The 23514-nt window shown below is 35.2% G+C and overlaps 2 protein-coding genes across 4 annotated transcripts; one reads left to right on the top strand and one right to left on the bottom strand.

Annotated features, from left to right (window-relative positions):
• Positions 1–3557: 3557 nt before the first annotated feature.
• LOC148876596 (uncharacterized) lies at positions 3558–6921 on the bottom strand. Of its 2 annotated transcripts, XM_088965409.1 has the most exons (3): positions 6772–6921; positions 4247–6109; positions 3558–4167 (listed from the first exon to the last, which is right to left on the bottom strand). In XM_088965409.1, exons 2-3 carry the CDS (start codon positions 6021–6023, stop codon positions 3854–3856), a joined length of 2091 nt encoding a protein of 696 aa, XP_088821535.1. In that variant the 5' UTR covers positions 6024–6109; positions 6772–6921; the 3' UTR covers positions 3558–3853. The 2 variants fall into 2 exon arrangements, with proteins under 2 accessions (XP_088821535.1, XP_088821534.1); XM_088965408.1 differs by having other exon boundaries at positions 4247–6921.
• Positions 6922–18078: 11157 nt separating this feature from the next.
• On the top strand, positions 18079–23296 carry LOC148876595 (protein NETWORKED 2D-like). 2 transcript variants are annotated; one of them, XM_088972209.1, is made up of 2 exons: positions 18079–18408; positions 19810–23296. In XM_088972209.1, exons 1-2 carry the CDS (start codon positions 18312–18314, stop codon positions 23067–23069), a joined length of 3357 nt encoding a protein of 1118 aa, XP_088828335.1. In that variant the 5' UTR covers positions 18079–18311; the 3' UTR covers positions 23070–23296. The 2 variants fall into 2 exon arrangements, with proteins under 2 accessions (XP_088828335.1, XP_088828267.1); XM_088972141.1 differs by having other exon boundaries at positions 18135–18408; positions 19799–23296.
• The last annotated feature ends 218 nt before the right edge of the window (positions 23297–23514 follow it).

The raw sequence follows: 23514 nt of genomic DNA, 5'->3' as shown, positions 1-23514 counted from the left end.
GGTCAAGCTGTTTAAGTTTAAGTTAAGTATTAGTTTGTTTTATCTGCCTGCCTGAAGGGACTTGAAATCTTTTAGTACATGTTAGTAGAAGCTCATCTGCAAGTTGTCAGTCATGGCTAGGAGCCAAGAGCTAACAGATATAGATAGATATGCATGATAAGTTATTAAAAGTAAAATGGAGGATAAGAAGTGCAAGGGGAAAGAGGTAGAACTTTTAACTTAATTGACCAGTTAAGGATTCATTCACAGATGACTGACTTGTAGTCCAACTCGTTCATCATCTGAAAATGACCACCCGTATGGAGAAACTTTTTGTATTATTTTGTTTGAGAATTGAGTTTCACCGTTAATGGGGTAATCTGAATTGCGAAATTAATCATAGTTGATGACGTATTGGGACCGAAAGTCTTTTATGGAGTATCTTTTTAATTTAGTTAGGAAACCGAATTACAAAGGTTAGTATGATCTCACATCATTGTTATAGGTAACCATGGGCAATTAAATCATAAGGGCTATGCTGAGTATTCAACCAAGCTGGTTCAATTGTTTTGAGGCGCTCCAGATAGGCTATATACAGCTTGAAAAATCACCTGACTGATGTCTATTTTGGAAAAAAAAAAAAGACTTTTATTGTTTGGTCCACTTAGCCCCTAATTTGTCTTTTTAATTAAAAGAAAATTGATTGTAATTATTCTTTTACCATACACCCATGCTAACAATTCATGCACTAAGCTTTAAAACAGCATAAGCTGCTTTCTCAAACAGCCAAAGTTTGGGTTCTTCGGATTTTTTTTTATTTTTTTACTATACATAGATTAAAAGGCTGTCTGTGTATAGCCTAACTCAGAAAGTCAGAATCCACTGTGCCTCAGCTCTCCCAAATGAGCATCAATGGCCTAATTGATAGGGCTTCTATATTGATTGAGCTGTATCGACTGAGCCACTTTGGAGAAGCTACCTGATCTAGATTTATCCTAAACTCAATTTCTGGATTTTTTACTAAACATAGCTTCGCGCAAAAACCCTCCCAAACGGGCACTAAATGTAACGCCTGTTGTGTCTCTTGATCACACTCGATCGTATCGTGACCGTTGATCTCATCAACGGTGATCAACGGTCAGCAACGCACCAAAACCAAAGCCTACGCCACACCCGCGTGTAAACCGACTAAATTTACTTACTGCAAATGCAATATCAGATCTGGTACAAAGCATAGCATACGTCAAGCTTCCTGCTGCACTAGCATACTCAAATTGTGCAATTGCTCTACTAGTATTTTCTACTAGCTTTATACTAGAATCATATGGCGTGCTATATTCTTTAAACCCTAAATGCTTAAATTTCTCAATTACTTTCTCAATATAATCTTTCATCTTTCATATAAGTATTTCAAAGTGCGCCTCATTGCACCGCACACATGCGTGCGCGCGTGTTACGCGGTATCAAATCTCCATACTTTCCTCTACTAATTCTAAGGAGTGTAAATCAGCTCCTATTGAAATGCTAAAAACAAAACTTATAATTATCCAATGTGGGACAAATTCAAAACTGAGTTTTGTAAGAGAAAAACAGATTTTCAATCAAGTGTGTAGATGCAATTTCTCATGTAATTGATCAATCAAACCCATTGGATTTAATCTCTTATGAGATTAAAATCCAACAAGAAATCTCTAGCTTAGCTTCATCATTAATGAGGGATTCTTTCAAAGGTTTATATAAATACATATAAAAACTAGCTAGTCACCCAATGAGCTTTAGAGAGGTGTGTATCTTTTAAGACTCCAATTTTTCTTAAAGAATAAGCTTCCAATCTTTATTAGAGGTTTTAGGGGTGGTAATTCGTGTTTTTGTGCCTTGTTCATGTCGAATCAATATAGAGAATTAGAGATATTCAAATATATGGATGGACATGAATATGACATGATTAATTTAATCATGCCAAAATTTTAAATGCAAACACAATTTGTTTATCACACGGGTAATGTGAATTAACACAATTAATCTGTTTAAATTAAAAAATAACAAAATTTATATAGTAAAATAAACATTCAATCATCCATTATCTAAACAAATTCATAAAAATCATTTAATGCTATCCTCACTTACTATAATAGTATTTCATCCAAATATAAACATATGATTTAATTGAAACTTTGGGTTATAAACTAATTACTTTTGACTTAAGTGGGTTAATCCAAAATTGGCACATTCATTAATTGTGTTAATTTGTTAAATGGATTGACATAATTTTTGACATGAACACAATTAAAACAAACTCAAACCCACTAATTTTGTGTCGTGTTTGATTCGTATTCATATATAGTGTCAAATATTGCTAGTGATTCAAATGATCAACACTTTCAAATTTTCAATAAATTATGATTGATTAAAAACTAACCATGCAACTTGTTGAAATTATATACACGCACAAAGGTCTCTACTTGTTGAAATCTTGGGTAAACTTTAGATTAGGCTCAGTTAGGAAAGAGTACAAATACAAATATGTACAGGGAAAATACATACAAAATAATATAAAAATACATGATTTTGCACTCTACATATTTGTATTTGTACTCCTTCCAAACTGAGCCTTATCGGGTAGTGAGAAATGACAGTTAGCCCCCTAAGTTTTCATTTTCCACAAACACCCCCTCAATTTTCATATTCTGACACTTCACCCCTATTCTGCTAATAGAATTTATGGAAAAGATAGAATTACTAAACTGCCCATTTGAGATTACTGTATTTTCAAACCATGTCCAAGAAATCCTCGCTTCCAGTTTCACATAGGAGTGTCAATGCATCAGTTTTGGGTTGGACCCCATCCAAATCAAAATCAATTTGGACGGATTTGGACCTGCCAATAAGACACATTGAATTGGATTAATTCAGACTTAATGGTCCAAAGTATACTGGATTAGATTGGACCTGTCCATCCTTAATAAATTTATATTGGATTGAGCCGGATTGAACCAATATCCAGTCCGTTGATAGAAGATAAGAATACATGTGTCGATGGATGATGTTTGGGTTGGGACCAATCTAAATTAAAATCAATTTGAATAGATTGGACATTCAAACGTTGAATTTGACCAGTCTAAAATGGTCCAAAGTATTCATCGGATTGAATTGGACCTTATCCGGTTCAATTGACACCCCTACTTCCAAACCATCAATTCCCACTGACGGAAGCATTTGCCTCTATTAACCTCATTAATTTAATACATATGGCACTACATGATACCCATTCAAGTCAAGTCGGTATGATGGTGGAGAGAACTATTCCTGCATTTCATATCAGCTTATCATTTACCTGTATTCAGATCACATGGCAGTCTACTAAAGCATTAACAAAAGCATCTAAAGTTCAATTCTAATGGACCTAGAAAAAGGAATTAATCCATACAACTGACTGGTCCTTGAAATGTTTACAAAAATGTTGTTTCCCATAAATATTTTTGATTTCCATCCACAAAAGATGGCTGAAGCATTGAGAAGTTGTGTTATCCTGCTTTAGTTTCTGAATCACAAGCAAGCAAATAAGAAGACTTCTCCAGGAATGGAATGAAAGGAATCATATATATACAGTTGGTAGCAATGGGGCTTGTAGAGACAGAGTACTGAAATAGATAGAATTGTTATTACTATTGTCTTCTTTTCATTAATAGAGTTCATGAAAGCATGAGTAAAATGAAGAAAACTAGAACTTAAATCAGCAATGAGTTACAGAAGAAAACAAGTTTGGTGCATACATTATGTTTTCATGGTAGATGGAAGTAATTTACCCATCGTTGATGAATGTTTGGGACGTAGCTGACAGCTACTCTTACCATTAAGTAAATCCCCATTGCACTTATCTGCCTTTGGCATTGAACAGCATTTTCTGCACATTCTTCATATTTGGCCTCACTTCTGGTGAGACACTAATACAAGCTAGAGCAATCTTTAGGACTGATAGCATTTGACCTCGAACTCTAGCTGATGTTTTGCTGATATTAGGATCAAGGATCTTATCCCAGGTCTCACGTTGTGTTGAATTACTCAATACCCACCTAGCCAACTCAATCCCTTCATTAACTGCTGGTTTTCCAGTCAGCAACTCCAGAAGGACAACACCAAAGTTGTAGACATTCCCAGGCATTGTCACCCTCTTTGTGTAGGCGTACTCTGAAAACCATGACAGAATTAGTCAAACAAACAATGAAAACAAGTGATGAAGGTAATAAAATGTTAAAGAGTGCTTCACCTGGAGGAATGTACCCAACAGAACAATCATCTGTTGAAAGACTCCCCATGCTGTTTGAAGGATCAATAACATGACATAGCTCAATATCCCCAATCTGGGGCTCCAGGCATTTCAGTAGGATGTTTTTAGTTGAAAGGTCAAGCATGATAATCGGCCCAGGAGTGGCACAACTATGGAGATAACCCAGACCCTGAGCTACACCAATAGCTATACTGTAACGGCTTGCCCAATCCAAAGAACTTCCCGAGCTTCCATGAAGAAGATTGAAGAGAGTTTCCTTCTGAAAATATTCATAGATGAGATAAGCACAATTATCAGTCAAAACAAAGGCCAGAGGGATCATGATATTTGAGTTGCTTAGCCTCCCTAGGACCTCTAGCTTTTCTTCAAACATTTCACGTCTCCCCAGTTGGGATAAGAATCCACTCCAGTTGAGCTTCTTCACATAATAACTTGTCCCATTAGGCATAATGGCCCTATAATAGGTACAGAATCTGCTCTTCAACAAGATGTTGGCAGGACTAACAACTGCTCCCATGGCTGCACTGAAGTCAATACATGATCTGTGAATCACACTTGTTGTCATCATATGATAGCTGATTACCCGGGGGAAGGGGAATTGGTTTTCAGGTATTGGGCTCTCATTATGGATTCTATAGCAGCGTCTTGCGACTAATATAAGAATCACTCCAATAATCCCAACAGCAACTACAGCACTGCCAACTGAAACAACAATTATGACTGTATCTGAATTTCTTCTCGTCTGCAAAGTATGGGTAGGGCTCAAGTTTGTTGGGTTCAAAGGTGTTGGAGTTGTTATTAAATCCTTATTTCCAGTAGTGTTGAGCAAGATCCCTGGTTGAGTAAAATTTGGACAGGTTCCTGAGAGATTATTATTGGAAAGCAACAACTTTGAAAGACTCCCTAGATGAGTCAGATATATTGGGATCTCACCAGAAAAGTTGTTGTTTGACAGATCTAGAACCTCTAAACCATGTAGTCGGTTAAGAGTTACAGGGATGGGTCCTTCAAAGAGGTTGCTGCTGAGGTTGAGTGTTTGTAGGTGGTCATTTTGCATCATTGGAATATTCCCATTTATCCTGTTGTTTCCCAGCTGGAGTTCCAGCAGATGTTCCAGAACCCCGACTGAATCAGGTATTGAACCACTGAACTTGTTGTCATTTAAGATGAATCTTTCGAGTCTCTTAGAGCTAGAAACTACTGATGGGATTGAACCAAAAAATGAATTTTTGCTTATGTTCAATTCCAACAAGTTCTGTAACCGGGAGAATTGATCAGGAATTTCTCCAACCAGGCTGTTGGATTGTAGCTTAAGAACCTCAAGATGTTGAAGATTACCCAATTCTTTTGGAAATGGACCTATCAGCTTATTGTGTGCAAGGTTCAACAACAATAAACTATTGCAGCTTCCCAATTCTGGGGGAATTGCCCCACTTAATGTATTATTGTCGAGCTCAAGATAGGTTAATTTCCTGAGTGATCCACCAGCTAAAGAAGGGATGCTTCCATTGAGAAAATTGCTCCCTAGTCGCAATCTGGTCAGACTATGGGAAACATTTGTTGGAATTGCCCCCTCTAGCGAATTGTAAGATAGATCAACAAACTGCAAATTTGGAGGTGACAGAAAATCTGAGGGAATCGACCCATTTAACCCATTATAGCTAAGGTCCAATTGCCTCACATACCTTGAAATTCCATGAGGAATTGTACCTGAAAACCGGTTTTGATTTGCACCAAGCCACCGTAGGGTCTCCATTCTAGATATATTCTCAGGAATAACTCCACTCAGATTATTGTCAGACAGGAGGAGCGTTTCCAACCTGGAGAGCTTCCCTATCCTATCTGTAACAGGCCCAGAAAGCTTATTAATACTGAGATCAAGTAAAGTAAGATTTCTGTAATCCATAAGTTTCTTAGGTATTCCACCAATGAATTTATTGGAAGAGAGCTGCAATTCCTCCAAAACCATGGAATTACCAAGGTTGGTTGGAAGAAACCCAGTAAATGTGTTTTTGCTTAGGTTCAGGCTTCTGAGTCCAATCAATCCATCAAACTGAGAAGTAATATTTCCTCCCAACGAATTAGAAGACAAGTCCAAGGTCTGCAACCCACCAAAACCATCAAAAGAAGGTAATATACCAGACAAAGAGTTGCTACTAAAATTCAATGCCTTTAAGCCAGTAAGCCTTCTGCAATTTCTGAGAAACTCTTGTGGGATGGAGCTCAGAAGATTGTTGGAGACATCAAGAAGCTGTAGAGAATAAATCTGGCATACACCATTTGGGAAATCAGAAGTGGAAAGGCTCAAAGCAGATAGGGAAATATGGGTTATGGACCTATTGTCTTTGGTACAAGTGACTCGCTTCCATGAGCAAGGGTCTTGGTTTTCTTCATTAAACAGAGTGGAGAGATTGGCTATGGCTTTCCTCTGGGTTGGAGGGAGTTGACACAACACAATAGTAAAGAATGAGAAAATGAGGAGCACAGAAGACCCATGAACGTACCTGCTCATCTTATAGCCTAACTTGCTCTACTCCACGTATCGACACAACAGAGAAGAAGAAGAAAAAGCATATAAAGGAGGGCAAAAATGTATTGGGACTTGTGGTCTTTAATTTGTTGGAATTTGGATACGTTATAGAATTGAAGGTGTCGTTGACCGGACAAATATAGTTGACTGACTGACTAACACAGAGTTCGTTATCTTCCTTATCTGTCTGCCTAAGGACTTTGGCGATCGTTGCGTTTTTGCTGGGCACCAAGACTGTGAGTTCCACCGCTTGACTCCCACTAACTGAAAGGTTCTGTTTAGGCTGCGTTTGGTTGCATTGCAATCTTATTTGCACTAGTACAAATGTAAATGTATAAGAGTGTAAATGAAAAGAATGCAAATTCTGGTTTAATTTTGTTTTGGATTTTACTTTATTCTGTTCTAGGTCTTATCTTACTTCTTTTGTATTGCAATTAAACAAAATAAGATAAAATTTGAAACAAAAATAAATCAAAATTACACCCAAATCATTTACACCAGTGCAAATATATTTATAACCAAATATGGCCTTAGGCTCAGTTTGGAAATAGTGCAAATACAAATATGTACAAGTAAAGCTTTGTATTTTGTATGTATTTACACTTTACATTTGCATTTGTACTCTTCCCAAACTGAGCCCTATAGTAATTCTTTACTTGTAAATAAAAATAATTAATTATTAAATTTATAATAATGGTAAAAGCCTAATTTTATTTCGGTAGAGAAATATGTTTGAAAAAGTGAAATGATAATTATTCAACTTTTAATCAACAAGTTCAAAGTTCAAATTTCAATGGATAAAATGGATACAAAAGACACAATTATTATTTCAAACAAGTGATCGAATTATGTCAAATAGAACTTTTATGAATCACTCATATATTTTACAGACTCTACTTCAAAATCAATTTAACTATACTTGCAAAAAGGCTTTTATCTTTTTGAAGTTTTAAGTTCTCAAGTCAAAAAGGATGTAAATAAATTATAACAGGTCATATCATATGTTCTCTCAAATTGATCATGATATTAAACAACTAAGTCTTTTCTTTAATATATACAAGCTTTAACAAATGTATGAAACAACCATCTCCAGACTCTAGTTATAGACAAAAAATAATCTCTCCTTGTAGGGCTGTTAATGGGTCAGGTCCGACCCGACATCCGACCCGACAGACCCAAATCGATTGGGTCAGTTTTAGTTTTAGGAACTAGAATCAACGAGTCATTTTAGATCTTGATATAGGGTCCCCATTAATATCAATTCGGAATCAGTTCCACCTAGTGTCGAATCGATTCAGACCAAATATGATATATATATATATATACTAGTAAAAGTGTATGCGCGTTGCACGTGGCAATATCAAATGATGATGACGATGATAGTCAGCAACCATATGACCTTATTGGTTGAACCATTAACCTAGTTAACCAGGAAAATGGACTATGATTAAGACATTAATTCATTTTTTTTCTTCATATTTTAGCCATTTCCATCTTTACTAACAATAATACAATAATTCTTATTTCTTCAAACATATTTTTGTTTAATATGAAGAATATATAATATTAATGCATGTTCAAATTTTTCTATAAAATTTATAAAAAAAGATATTTTTTATTTATTATTATTTAATTTATGAGATAATAAAAATCACTTATTTACCAAGAGAAAATGCAATTTCAATATATTGTTTGAATATTGGTTTTTAATATTGTGGTCAAATCAATTATTTATATAAATATATCATTTATATATAATATATATGTTATTTATTGTTTGTTTATAAATATATTATTTATATTGCATTTTTGTAAACTTCTTATATGATGAAAATGGTTGAAAAAATCCTTATATTTTGTTTTTTTTTTTTATTTTAACTATTATATTTTCTTTTCGTTTTAATAATTTATTGTTTTTTTTTTAATTAAATTGGATCATATCAGATTCGGATATCCCACATCTTGATCAGATTCAGATTCGAATCAGTATTTATGAGATCTGATCAGATGTTCAAATCGAATCAAATTCCTATAATGACCTAGCTAATTAAACCATTGAACCATTTGACATGATTAGTGAGATCATGTGTTAGACATTAATGCTCTTTATTTTTTACCCTAATTCAAATATGATCTAATTTGTTTGCATCCCTACCAAACCACTTGCCTACAATGACCTAGCTAATTAAATTATTGAACCATTTGATATGGTTAGTTGGGTCATGTGTTAGTTCCCAATAGATTTTTGAAATGTCATGTGTTCCCACTTATAATTGATGACAATGCTATTTTTGTATTATTTTATATAACTCTCTTTAACACTTGATGGTTTCTATCTAGTTTGAGAGTATTCTACCATCTCTCTCCCACTTTTTCCCTACAATATTTCTTTCCTCGAGAATGCATGACATCCCTCACTTATATCAACCATCATTTCTTTCTCATTTCTTCCTCTCTTAACCCTTATCTCTCTTAGTTTAGAAGAATCCATAGGCTTTTTATCCTTATTACTTGCAATGTTTTGGAAAAGTTGTTTGAATTAGTTATGTGGTTTATTTGATTTGCTTTTCATTGTAATGACACTAATGTTTCCATTTTCTTTTTTTTTCAGGTTTTCCTTCTTTTTAGGGTGTTCCTTGAAGTATTCTTCAAGTTTGGGTTACAATGGTGGTTTGATTTGAGTTTAGGGTTTTAGTTGTTTTTCATTTTACTTGTCTTTTTATCATTTAACTTGATCTCCTTTGCTATTTGTTTTGTCTTTTTCTGTTCACATGCTTCTTTGTCTATTTTGTAGGTTTTCCTTTTGTTCATTCTATGTTTGCAAGATTCCCTTTCATTCTCTGGTATAGATGGAGTTCAAGGGTGGCTCCTGTGACCATAGAGCATGTGGGTAATTTCTTCATTCTATGTTTGTAGGTTTCCCTTTTGTTTGTGGTACAAATGTAGTTGAAGGGTGGGAACTGATTAGTGATGGGCCTAGAAAACAAGTATGCTTTTTCCTTATGTTTGCTCGGTTTCATGAATGTGTGTTTTAGGGTTCTTCCTTTGTTTGTCTTCCTTCTGCATTTCTATTCAAGTTGATTTGACGCATGTGTTTCTCTTGGTGTTTTGTAGGTCTCCTCTTGTTTTTGCATTTTTATTCAAGTTCATATGTTTGTCTGATTTAAGATTGTCGATTAGGATAGATGGCTTTTCGTATGTTATTTTTCTTTTCCAAATTACTTTGTTTTTTCCCAGCTTGATGATAGCTATGATTATAACCCTAGCAAGTGCACTAGTTATCAAGTAGTATAAAAATATCGTTCCCACGAGGATTTAACAAAATAAGTATTAGAACTACAACATTCCCTAATTATTTGGACAATCGAATTTCAGATTTAAGAGTAAAAGCTACTGAAAAACAGAAAAAGAAAACAAGAGTAAGAGTACCAATGCTGAAGTATGCAACGATTGACTGAATTCGCTAGGACCTTTGGTCCGCCTAACCATTCCAATGAATAGTAATAGATGAGATTATCCAAGATAATTTGTCATTCCCATAAGCTGAAGTCTTTCCAATTTTATTTAATATTTTCTCTCGAGATATACTAAAACTACTTCTATCAGGTAACCCTTCGATCTCTCGACTAGAGTTCTCAAGGTAGAAGTGCATTAAGTTCAAGGAAAAACTATTACATTCAGATGAATCATGTGTATATACCCCTATATACCATTCAATTCACACCATGAATTATGTGGTCTGCTATATGAATTCCTCTCTCGATTCATTCACATAAACCTAATCAATTAAGAGATGGTCACTCCTAATAGCATTAAGCAAGATAACTCATAGACTATATGGAAATCACGATCTTGGATAAATCAAAATAAAAATATATTCATTGTTATGGTTAGGCTTTCCATAGTTCTACCTACAAATAAATCAGTTCATACTAGATGAAATAAAATAAACAAGAGGAAAGAAAGAACTCATGGTGTTGCCCTTAGAGTTGAGGTCTCCTCTTCTCCTTGCCGCCACCTTCTTCTTGCAGTCTTCTTGCTTTCTTGACTGATTGCTCCTCTGCTTCTTGATCCCTCTCTAGTCCGCCCCCCGTCCCTTTATATAGCTTAAAGGGGAGGGGGTGGTCTCCAACTCCTTCTTAGAGTTTATCTTTCAAAAATAGAAAGTCCTAGTCTAATCCTACTCTTATCTCTTTATCTTTCTAAGATTACATCACAAATTTAAATCTGGTAGAACTCTTCTCAGTTTCTTGTTCTTGCATTCGTATTAGGCTTCCTCTCCGAATTAGGCTGCTGTAAAGCTTTTCTGCAAGTTGGGCTTCAGCTGCGAATTGGGCCTTTCTGTGAATTTTCCCCGACTTCGGGCCCGGATTTGACTTCGATGCTGGCCGAATCTGCGAAATCCCAAAACATGAAAGTTGTAGCTTCCTCTCTAATATTTCCGGTGAGTCTTGAATCAGCCTAATCGGATATCGGATACGAGAGTTAGGCCCAGATTACTGAACGGTGCCGAAACTGTGAAAAATCATCCGATTTGCTTTGCTTTTCTCCTGATGACTTTTTTCATGCCCTGAACCGAAATACAAGAAATATGAGTCCAAATAAGTACTAATTCAGTATAAAAGACTGAATATTTGGGGATAAAAATATGATAAATTTTATTCTCATCACTTGATGTGATCTATTTCTCTTTTTTTATGTTTATTCTTTTACAAGATTCGATTCCCTCTGTTTTGCAATTTAAGTATTATTGACTATTGAGGTTGTCTTCATTGTGCCTACTCTATTGTACTTCTGTATTTTCTTTTTCCTTTTTATTTCGATAGTTTCTGGAGGTGTTGAGGTTTGATTTTGTTTCTTCTATATTTGTTTGCAATTGGAATGGAGATTGGTGTGAGATGGTGGTGCTCTTCTCTATTTTATTTTTTATTTAGAATACAATGAGTAACTATTAGGGAGGGAGAACCAGAACTCTCCTTTATCAATCGGTTTATTCTCCTTCAACTTTTATCTTGACTTCTCAGCTTTTCTTCCCACAAGAATTACATCATGATGAACGAACTACGAAGACTGCAACTAGAGTCTAACGATGATATGTAGGAATGTACAAGTTTTGACCAAAGGGAAGACTTTGCAAGATTAGTTGGCTTCTTTCTTAACAATCATATTCTATTGGGTGTAGCCATGTAGGTTGTAGCTGACTAGCCGTATGATGGGGACTTGAGGTCAGTGGGGTGGATATTATTTTCTTATCTAGGAAGAGTGGGATGCACTTCGGATCTAATGTGTTTGGACTCGAAGCCAATCACATTTCAACACGTCACTAGGTGCTAAATTGGAGTAAACCTGAGTTGGATCCTGAGTGTGGGCTGTCAGTGTACCTTTATTTGTATGGCATTGTTATTTTAAATGTATAATTAATTTTATTTGCTGTCTTTCAAATATCTTATCTGTAAATAAAAATTAATAAATGAAAAATTAATTAAAATAGTTTTGACTACAAAGATAGTGTGATAAAAAACTTGAATCATTTTTATCATTTTAGTGAAACTATTAAATTTTTTCCCTTTCAAAGCAAATAGTTTACATTCGACTTTCACAATTCCACTAGGCCTGTAAATAAAAATTAATAAATGAAAAATGAGTTAAAATAGTTTTGACTACAAAGATAGTGATAAAAACTTAGATCATTTTTATAATTTTACTGAAACTATTAAAAAATTTTCCCTCACCCTTTTAAAGCAAATAGTTTACATTGAACTTTCACAATTCCACTAGCCTCTGCAACACAGGGGCCCCTCTGCTAGTTTATCATTAATGAAAATAATTCTCATTAATCACACTTTTTTTAAATGATGAATATATAATATTATAGAATGTGCACGAAATTATTGACAAATTTCTACATTTTCTAGAAATTTATGTATTTTCTTATTTATTAATAACATCCATTTGACATGGATCGTTTAACCACTAACCCACCACTTGGATTGAAAAACCATTTTGCTTTTTCAATTGATTTTTAAATCGTGTATTCTATTTTCTCATAGATAAAAGTAATTCTTATTTTCATATTTATTTTTGTTTAATATGGTGAATATATATGTATGTATGTATGTATGTATGTATGTATTTAATATTCGTTACTTAGTTATGACATCATAGATTGACCCATTTGTCCCAGAATGTAAGATTATTGACCTACCTACCATCTAGATATGGAAATGGTTTCATTTTCAAAGTGCTTTTAAATTTTGTATTTCATTTATATCATTGATAAAATAATTATTATTTATCATACTTATTTTTGTTTATATTATTAGTATATAATATTATAGGTGTGCCCAAATTTGTTACATATTTTTGTACTATTCTATTTAAAAAAAAAATATTTTTAACCTATTTGACCTAAAAGGTTGAACCACTAACCCACCCCCTAGATAGGAAGATGGTTTAATTTCCTATCGGTTTTAAATTGTGTAGTTGATGTCCATCATTAATAAAATTATGTTTATTTTATCATAGTTATGTTTTAATATGAAAAATACATAATAATAGAAACATGTCCATTTTTTTTCAAATTTTATTTTTTTTTCTATGTTTTTTGTATTTTTTATATTTCTAAATTTATTTTATTTACTTATGACAACATGAAATTATCCATTTGCAAATGGTTGAAGTACTTACCCACGACCTAGATGGAAAATATGATTTCATTTTTAGGTTTATTTTAGAAATATAAAATTTCATTCTATTAATAATTATTGTGTATGAATTTGTTAGTGGAATTTAATGATGATAAACAAAAGTATTTTTTATATTTATAAATTTGTATTATTTATTTATGACATCATGGAATTATCCATTTGACACAAATGGTTGAACTAATTACCTATCCCTAGATGAAAAATATGATTTCATTTCTATGTTTATTTTAAAAATATAAAATTCCATTCTGTTAATAATTATTGTGTATGGAATTATGATTTATTAGTGGAATTTAATGATGATAAACAAAAGTATAAATGTCGGATACAATGAGAGATAATGTGATTTATTTAATGACTTAAATGTGAGGCTTAATGAGAGGTAATTGAATGTACTTAATGGTATTCTTTTAATCACATTTTCTTCCCTTTCAATGGAGATGGACTAAATTCAAGAGGAGGGGTATTTCAATAAAGAAAATTTCCAAAAGCCAATACCTCCCCATTCGCACTTTTTTAAGTAGTATATATATTTATTATAACCGGGTTTGTTGGGTTAGACCTGATTGTCTCAAGAACCTATTGATTCAGTTCTAGGTCAAAAAATTACAGACCCTATTGGGTCTGGGTCTGGGTCAAATGTTGGGTCGGTTCCAGTTATCGCTGGTTCCAATCTAGATTCAACCCATTGACAACCCTAATGACATAGAAGGTGTTTCCCGTGAGCATCTAAAGCAGCCAACTTAAATTTGTTTTTAATTGTTTTGTTTTGTTTTACCCCTAAAATAGTATCTGATTCTCAGCTCATAGATCATCACCCCTGACCTTGCTTTCTATACACTGGTTTCACAAACTAAATCTTGGTCTCGAATATATGAAATTGGCCCCTTCACTTCATTGTGGTTGTGAGCAGAGGGGAATCATGGTTGCCTTGGTCTTTCTAGTGTTTAATCTTGTTGTAGGAAATGGTGAATCAAAATGGTGTACAAATACAAGTTCCTTAATTCAGACTCTTGGCTTTGTATTCTAAGATATGTGGTTGGGAATTGATTCTTAGGCTCGTTCACTTTTAGGGAAGTTACTTATCCAGTAACTGTAATATGACAATTACTATTTTAATCATAAAAAAATCTATTATTAAAAGGGACAATTTTGTCCTGCCTAAATATTGTCAACTTTTCCCCCTAGGTGGGAAGGTTATCCACCTAGGGGATGGGTATCACTTAATCGGGTAAGTGATACTTAGGGAAAATAAATTTTCCATGGACCTCACATAAATCTGAAAAAAGAACATGGATTTCTTGGTTTTTAGTAATCCCATTGACCAACTTTCCCCCTCTCAAAATCCAAAAAATGACAGATCTTTTTGGATATGAACATAGCTTTGTTTTTAGTACCAATGTTTTTGAACTGTTGTTGACCCGGATGGTTAGACCGTTTGGCCCAGGGACCATCTAGGCAACTGGTTCCATTTTACCCCAAACCCAATCTCTGGCCAAAAACCATTGAATTGGTCAATGACTCATTGACCCAGGTGATCAAACCACCAACCCATTTGACCTGTTCAATGATTTTTTGCCTTTTTATTATTTTAATAATTGTTTTTAAATTCAATTGGAATGGAGTATGAAGAGCCAGAGTCTCGATGAATCTCTTGGATATTCCGTGGCCTAGGGCATTGATGTTAGGAACAGCAACTGGGTGGGTTTGGGGCAGAGCACCCCCTCCCCATCACTGCCCCATCCCTGGTGGTGGGGTGGGTTTAGGATGAAGAATTCCCAAAATTTCCTCATCCAAACAACCACCTAAAATGCATCTAATTTGGGGGTATTTAGAAATAAAATTATAGGAATTTAAGATTATTTTAATATTATAAAAATTTCATGATATTTTAAAAATGGAATTATGGGATCCTAGGGTTTTAGGAATTTAGGGAAAATTCAAGAATATTTTAAAAATGGATGATTCTCCTATGAATTTTATTGGATTTGTCATATTCTCAGAGACTTATAGTTTTTCTTTCTTTCTTTCTTTCTTTTTTTTTTGGCAACGCCTTTCATAGACTCACATTTGGTTACTTGGGCATCCATGATCTATTTATTCTTAGGGTTTTAAAAGAACCGAAGTTGCTGGGTTTTCATAAATTGGAGGTCATACCAGATTCAGGGAATGTAACCAATTGCTTAATCCCAACTATAAATGCTTAAACATCATCCAATTATTATAATGATAAATGACTAGCATACACTTGTTATCTATAGAAAGATTTATAACCATTTTTAGCAGTTTAGTACTCATGTTATTTAACAAATCCATTGAATATGAACTGTTTTTCTTGTTGTAAATTTTAAAAATAAATTAAAACCATCTGGTTTCAAAATAAATTGGTTCTTAAGGCTTAGTTTGGAAGGAGTATGAATATAAATATGTAGAGTACAAAACCTTGAATTTTGTATATATACTCTTTTCAAACTGAGCCTAAACAAAAATGTGGAAAACATGTTCTTTTTTATTTTCAAAACGAAAAAAAAAAACATATTCTTGAATTTCTTGATTTGAAAAATATATTTTCATCTAATGATATCTCTTCATCTTTCATAGCCCAAGGCCTGGCCCAATTCCAGGCCAATCCAAGTCCAGACTGAGGCAAACGCTCTAACACAACTCCTGCTAAGTTTGGACAGGTTCTAGGACTGAATAATGGATGGTTAGTCTTTATGTAAGTTATTAAGTTGCATTGCATTCAAACCGAATCCTTGGGATAAAATTGAACACTGGAAAATGAATTGATGTGAAACAAATTAGCTGTGTACGCAAAATAAGCATACTTATATATAGATGTTTTATATTGGAAATTTTAAAATTATGAACAGATGACATTAGTTGTGAAAAGTGAAAACCATTAACGCAAAGATCTGGTTTATGACTAAATGGACCTTGGATTAACATGTGACCAATCCAGTGGGCTCCCCTTATCTAATTGATGGTGCAGATTGGCTTCTATATGACCTTAAATAGCTGGGTTCACGGGTTCACAGACAGAAGCTTTCCGACTTGACCCATTTATATATAAAGGATCGGGCTAGAATCTAGATGGGCTGGGTTGAAGCAACATAAAGGCTAAAGCCTCAACCCATGCCAAATCCAAGCTTTATCCACATCTCTGCTAGGACTATCCAACTAACTACCAATTGAACCACCACTCAGTTGTGGGTGGGACAATTGAGCCTCTTTCTCTCTCTCTCTCTCTCTCTCTCTCTCATTTGGTGGGGAACATCTTAACTTAACGTTGAAGAAGCCCTCAATGTCCTTTCGACTTTTGTGAAATCACTCTGTTGAGTCATCATTCTACTCCTATTATAAAAGAAAAAAAGGAAAGATATTTGCTCCTCTCTCTCTCTCTCTCTCTCTCTCTCGTTTGGAGGTGGGGAAGGCACTGCTAGTACCTTTCCTTTTTCTTTTATAATTGGAGTAAAATGATGACTCAAGTGATTTGGCAAAAGCCAAAAGGACATTGAGGGCTTCTTCATTAAGATGCCTTCCGCACCTTCAAATCAGAGAGAGAGAGAGAGAGAGAGAGAGAGAGGCAATAAAACAACATGCCAGATTCAATTTCATGCAGTAAATAGTGGGTGCCGTAACTTTTTGTTTGAAAATTTGAAGAATTAGCAAGGGTAAAAGAGACTTTTGATAATTCTGTTAGACATAATTTTGACCCCGGAGGACTTGGTCCAATTTGAAAAGAGAGAAGAGGATTCAATAATTACAAGGGGAGATTTAAGTCTTTTATCCGGGCTCCATTTAGGGGCCATTGGGTAACAGCTGAAATTGCTGAATTAAAAGACTTCTCATTTTATCTTTTAATTGTTAAAATAATTAAATAATAAAATTTTCAAGGATATAATAATCAACCCAAAATCTTATTCATTAGAAGACAACGACAAGCTTTTCAATTCAGCATTTTTCAGCTGTTGTCAAACCTGTTCCTCTTGACCAGCCATGCACATGCTGAATTTTATGGGTGTACCCAGACCCGATCCAACAATAGCCAATCCGGTCGGGTGATGTTGAAGCAAACGGATCGGATCCTTCCCAATCCAATATCCAAGGCGCAACGAGTAAAAATCTGTAAATGCAGACTGCCGAGGCGAAGGATGAAGGAGAAAATATCCTTTCTTTATTTCTAAAGTGCCCCTCACGTTAGAATTACTTTTTATTTCTTTATTCCTAAAGTGCCCCTCACGTTAGAATTACTTTTTATTTCTTTATTCCTAAAGTGCCCCTCACGTTAGAATTACTTTTTATTTATTTATTCCTAAAGTGCCCCTCATGTGCTCCAGAACTACTTTTTTTTATAACAGAAATACCTGTTATAAAGAACTACTTTCTTTATCATCGATACAACGTAAATAATAATAAAAAGAAGAAAATGGGATCGTCGGCGAGTCGGTGACTTTATGAGAAACTTTTTTGTCAGAAAGAAGAAAAAGAGGAAAACATGCTCTCCTTTATATTTCCTACTACTGCCACCCTGGCAAAATAATTATTAGCCACGTGGACCATCTTAGGTGGTACTTCACTGCTTCCCAAAGGAAACCAGGTATCCCTAGTCTGTAAGCCTAGACTTTCCCTTCCATATGCCAGTAAGTGTTAGTCCAGAGTCCATACTCCAGAGAATCCCATGTTTAAAGCCCAAATGAGTTGTTGATGACGGAGATCTCAGAAAGCTGTCCACAGAAACCCAACCCTTCTTTTTCATTATAGTTCATGTCAACAACCTCAGTCTTTAGATCTTCTGTAGAGAGAGATGATGTTGCAGAGAGCTGCAAGCAATGCATATTCATGGTGGTGGGCGAGCCACATCAGGACAAAGCAGTCAAAATGGCTCGAACAGAACCTTCAAGGTATTATCCTGGTCTGCCAGACAATTGGTTTTGATTGATTTGGTTAATCTGCTATCTGTAATTCAATTTAGATCACATTCAGACACGAACTGTTTGTATTATAAGTTCCAGGTGTTTCACAGTTGCCAGTTATTGGTTTTCTTTCTTCATTGCAAATGAAGCTCTTTAATCAAATCTGAATGGAATTTTTCTTCTTGTCCACCAAAAAGAGAGAATGCATATATACCAGGAATAAGTTTCTTCCCATGATTTTGATGCCGGTTATTGAAAATTGGTTGATTTGGAGATATTGGTCTTGGTGTTCTCTTCTTTTATTCATCTACAAATTTCAAATGGATCACTAACTAGTGAACTTGGACTCCCTGCTATATCTCAAAAGAATTTCCATGTGTTTTTTTCTCATACAATGCTAGTTTTTAGACTGTGGAAATTGATTTTGGTTAATCAGAATCCCCAAAGAAACTCATTCACATGAATGGCCAGTGAGTGGAAAACAAAAACTTGGGAATGAAAACAGGAGATGAGAATCATACCCCTCAACTAATAAGACTTGTCCCAACTATATGAGTTCAGCTACACAAATCCTGTTCTGTCATTCCATTTAGTATTGTCAGGGACAGGACGGTAGAACTCGTGACCTGGTGACTGAACTTATCTGGGTCCCGCTTAATTGATGGTTCCATCTGATTTAACCAGTAAAATCATGGTCCAGTGCGCATTCCAGTTTTCTGTTTGGTCCAACTCTAACATCGGTTTCACTCTATTTATTTCTATATCCATTGTTAAATTATGGACCCTGAATCATTTCTCACTACTTCAATCCATGTCATTTTTGCTTGCCCCTAGCTCTTCTGGCCTTTCGATTTGCAACAGATCATTCTAATTAATGTTGTGGAAAGTCTTTCTGTATGTAACCAAATCATCTTGGTCTATGCTCCCTCATTTTCTTATTGGGTGTACTAAGTTTAATATGAGTGTTCATTTTTTATCCCATCCTTTCTAGTTTTCTCCCTCTTTCTCCTCAACATTAACATTGCTACAATACTAATTTTCTAGACATGTTTCTGAACTCTCCAACACTCCATCCCATACAACATTGTTTACTTCAAAGTTTTGCCTTTAGCCTAAGTTGTATTCTCCTATCACAATGGACTCTACGTGCATCCCTTCATTTTGCCCATCTTGTTAATTCTATGAATGACATCATCAATCTCTTCCTTGTTATGGATTATTGGAGCAAAGTGATGAAAGAAAACCGGAGTATCAGACCATTATATACAAAGAAAAAATGGTAACGTGGATACCTGGCAATTGACTTATTTACATAATATATATGACTCCACCACATATAAGTGATGCTAATTTATATCACCAATTTTTAAATTTGGAGAATATTGGCAGATATGGAGGAGAAGGTGAAATACATTGTTAAACTCATCGAAGAGGATGGAGACTCTTTTGCAAAGAGGGCAGAGATGTATTACAGAAAGAGACCTGAACTCATAAAATTTGTGGAAGAATCTTATCGGGCATACAGAGCCTTAGCTGAGAGGTATGACCACATATCTGGAGAGCTGCAAAATGCCAACAACACTATTGCAACTGTTTTTCCTGAGCAAGTTCAGTTTGCAATGGATGAAGAAGATGAGGATGAATATCTGAAAATATCCAATTCATCACTAAATCCCACTAAACTACCCATGGATTTACCTGAAGTCCCAAAACCAAATATTCCAAAGGTTCCTATGATTCCAAAGAAAGAGCAAAACAGCCCACCCACATTGCTTGCAAAGAAATCACTGCCTAAGAAGACAACTGCATCTACTACTATCACTAGTAGTCCTCGAATGAGCAAAGCTGAGGCACTAGAAGAAGTGGATAGACTCCAAAAAGGAATCTTGGCCCTACAGACTGAGAAAGAGTTCTTTAAGAGCTCATATGAGAGAAGTCATACCAAGTATTGGGAAATTGAGAAGCAGATAACAGAGATGCAGGAGGAGATTTGTAGCTTACAAGATGAATTTAATATTGGAACAGTCATTGAGGATGATGAGGCTCGAACTCTGATGGCTGCTACAGCTCTGAAATCATGCCAGGAGACCTTGATCCAGTTGCAGGAGAAACAAGAGCGATCAGCTGAAGAAGCAAAAATAGAATGCCAACGGGTCAAGGATGCCCATGAAAAGTTGAAAACCCTCAGGTGTGAATTTCTCGGTGATCAGATTGACCAGAAAATACTTTCTGATGAAAAAGAATCTATTAATTTAAATCCAAACCTGAACTTGGCGCAAGAAGAAATCAGTTTGAAACAGGATAGGCTTGAATTGGGGTCAATATGTAACAAGATCATGGACCATTTTGAGGTGAAACCTGGTACATCCCTCACTATGTCAGAATTGGTAGAAAAGATTGATGAACTGGCAAATAAAGTCATCGACTTGGAAGTTGCAGTTTCATGTCAGACTGCTTTGATCATGAGATTAAAGTCAGAAACTGATGAACTTCAGGCACATCTCAGGACCTTGGAAGAGGATAAGTCTACTCTGATCAAAGGTTCAAATAATTTGATAGACAGACTAAGAGAATTGGATTCCCAGTTGCAAGGAATACGGGATCTCAACCGGAATGTTGAAGACCAAAACAACAACCTCAAGAAACATTTTACTGAGTTACACTGTGACCTCAATCATCTTTCTAAAAAGCTGCAGAGTGTGAAGCCTGACGAGGAGGTTGAAATGGCTAGTTCGTTCAAAGAAGTTGGAACTTTTCCCAATGATCAATCAACTAAAAGCTTGGAAGAACAAGAAAAAGTTGTAACTCCTGCTCATGGTTTGATCAATTTAGGGAACAGGATGGAAGTGGAAGAGATAAAAGATGAGGTTCAAAATTCCAGTCACCAAGATGAAGATGTAGTTCAACCAAATTTGATCACCATCACTAGTGATATTTCAGAAAAACATAGTGATGAAAAAGAGCAGGGCAAAGTTGAGAAGCAGGACCCATCACAAACAGAAAACATTGTTGTCAATGTTGAATCACAAGAAGGGGACATTCGGCATGATGATCAACCAAACTGTCAGCAGTTGAAAAGGGTCATTGAACAAAGTGTGAAGCCTGACGAGGAAGTTGAAATGACTAGTTCATTCAAAGAAGTAGGCACTTTTCCCAATGACCAATCAACCAAAAGCTTGGAAGAACAAGAAAAAGTTGTAATTCCTGCTCATGGTTTGGTCAATCTACAGAACAGGATGGAAGTGGAAGAGAAGAAAGATGGGGTTCAAAATTCCAGTTACCAAGATGAGTATGTAGTTCAACCAAAGTTGAACACCATCACTAGTGATATTTTAGAAAAACATAGTGATGAAAAAGAGCAGGGCAAAGTTGAGAAGAAGGATCCATCCCAAGCAGAAGATATTGTTGTCGATGTTAAATCACAAGAAGGCAGCATTCAGCATGATGTTCAACCAAACTGGCAGCAGTTGTTCTTAAATGGATTAGAAGATAGAGAAAAGATTCTATTGACGGAGTACACTTCAATTCTTCAAAACTATAAGGAATTAAAGAAGAAGCTATCTGAAGTAGAGAAGAAAAACCGAGATAGTCAGTTTGAAACAATGATGCAACTAAGAGAACTAAAAACTGCTAATGCCATGAAGGATGAGGAAATCAAATCTTTGCATCAGAAACTAAGTTTTCTGCAAACAAGTTCTGATAAAAACTCAAATATCGACCCCAACGATTTTGATGATTCAAAGCTGGAAATGCCCCATGATGCCATGACAGGAGGAGCCACCTCCCAGTTTACCAATATTCCAACTGTGACTCCAGACCACCAGCCTACAATTGGCAGATCCATTGCAACCAAAACTGCAAAAATCCAGACGACACAAGATGAAGAAGATGATGATGATGATGAAATCAAAGTGATTTTTGTTAATGAACCTCACACTGTTTCAGCCATTGAAGAGAAATTCCGAATGGGCGTTGATAAACTCTTGGAGGAGAACCTGGAGTTCTGGTTGAGGTTCAGCACATCATTCCATAAGATACAGAAGTTCCAGACCATAATACAGGATCTACAAGCTGAGTTCTCAAAGTTGAAGGAAAACAAAAGGAAAGAGGGCAATACAGAGAGGTCTCTAAAATCAGATGCCCGGCCTATATACAAACACTTGAGAGAAATACAAACTGAATTGACAGTCTGGTTGGAGCAGAATGCACTATTAAAAGATGAATTACAGTATAGATTCTCATCTCTGTGCAACATGCAAGAAGAAATATCAAGAGTTTCCAAGGCATGTTCTGAAGCTGAAGAAGTTGAGTTTACCAGTTATCAAGCTGCCAAGTTCCAAGGGGAGGTTCTGAACATGCAACAAGAGAACAATAAAGTTGCAGAAGAACTGCAAGCAGGTCTAGATCATGTGAGAGGACTACGGTTTGAAATTGAGAAAACTCTGTCAAAGTTGAATGAGGAATTTGATCTGTCAGGATCAAAAAACCATCATTCACACATTAAGCATACAACTAGTCGGCCTCGAGTTCCTTTGCGCTCATTCATTTTTGGCGACAAACCAAAAAAGCAGAAGCCATCAATATTCTCATGCATGAATCCAGCATTGCGTAAACAACACAGTAATCTGAGAACCGGACTTCCTATATAAATTGAATTTATTCCAGGTTCTTTATTCTACTAGTTCATTTTATTTTATTCTTTGAGAGAGTATCCTTTTTTCTTGTTTCTGATAGTTTGAAGTTTGAAAAGTTCTAAGATGGACGGAACTTGGAGAGTGTTTTCTTAACTGCTTTTTTTCATATGGGAAATGTAATTCTCTACTTTTAGTTGATTTTTCTGATGAGTATATGAATCTTTTGATCATATGCCATGCCATCTCATTCCCCGTTTTTAATTAACAAGATAAACAGAAATCCCTCGAAGGAAATATCATGATTTTTCATATCTTTCCTCTTGATTTATTTTTTGTTTCAATCCAAAACAAATATAAACTAACCTATTATTTTGAACCTCACTATGATATCAGATACTATTTTGTTAAGAGAGCTTATCTCTCCCTTTACAGACTCCAATTTGGACTAGGATGACCCAAA

The sequence above is a fragment of the Nelumbo lutea genome, chromosome 1, assembly GCF_056320005.1.
Source record: "Nelumbo lutea isolate HS-2025 chromosome 1, American lotus-T2T, whole genome shotgun sequence".
NCBI lineage: Eukaryota > Viridiplantae > Streptophyta > Magnoliopsida > Proteales > Nelumbonaceae > Nelumbo > Nelumbo lutea.
Note: the sequence above shows the minus strand (reverse complement) of the source record. Positions and strands in the feature narration are given on the sequence as shown.

Bases quoted from the DNA above. Each gene is read 5' to 3' on its own strand.
- LOC148876596 (XM_088965408.1), bottom strand. From the start codon at position 6,779: ATGAGCAGGTACGTTCATGGGTCTTCTGTGCTCCTCATTTTCTCATTC. The intron at 4,168-4,246 runs GTGAAGCACTCT...CATGGTTTTCAG, and splicing joins TGTTGGGTACATTCCTCCAG to AGTACGCCTACACAAAGAGG.
- LOC148876595 (XM_088972141.1), top strand. From the start codon at position 18,272: ATGTCAACAACCTCAGTCTTTAGATCTTCTGTAGAGAGAGATGATGTT. The intron at 18,409-19,798 runs GTATTATCCTGG...TTAAATTTGGAG, and splicing joins GCTCGAACAGAACCTTCAAG to AATATTGGCAGATATGGAGG.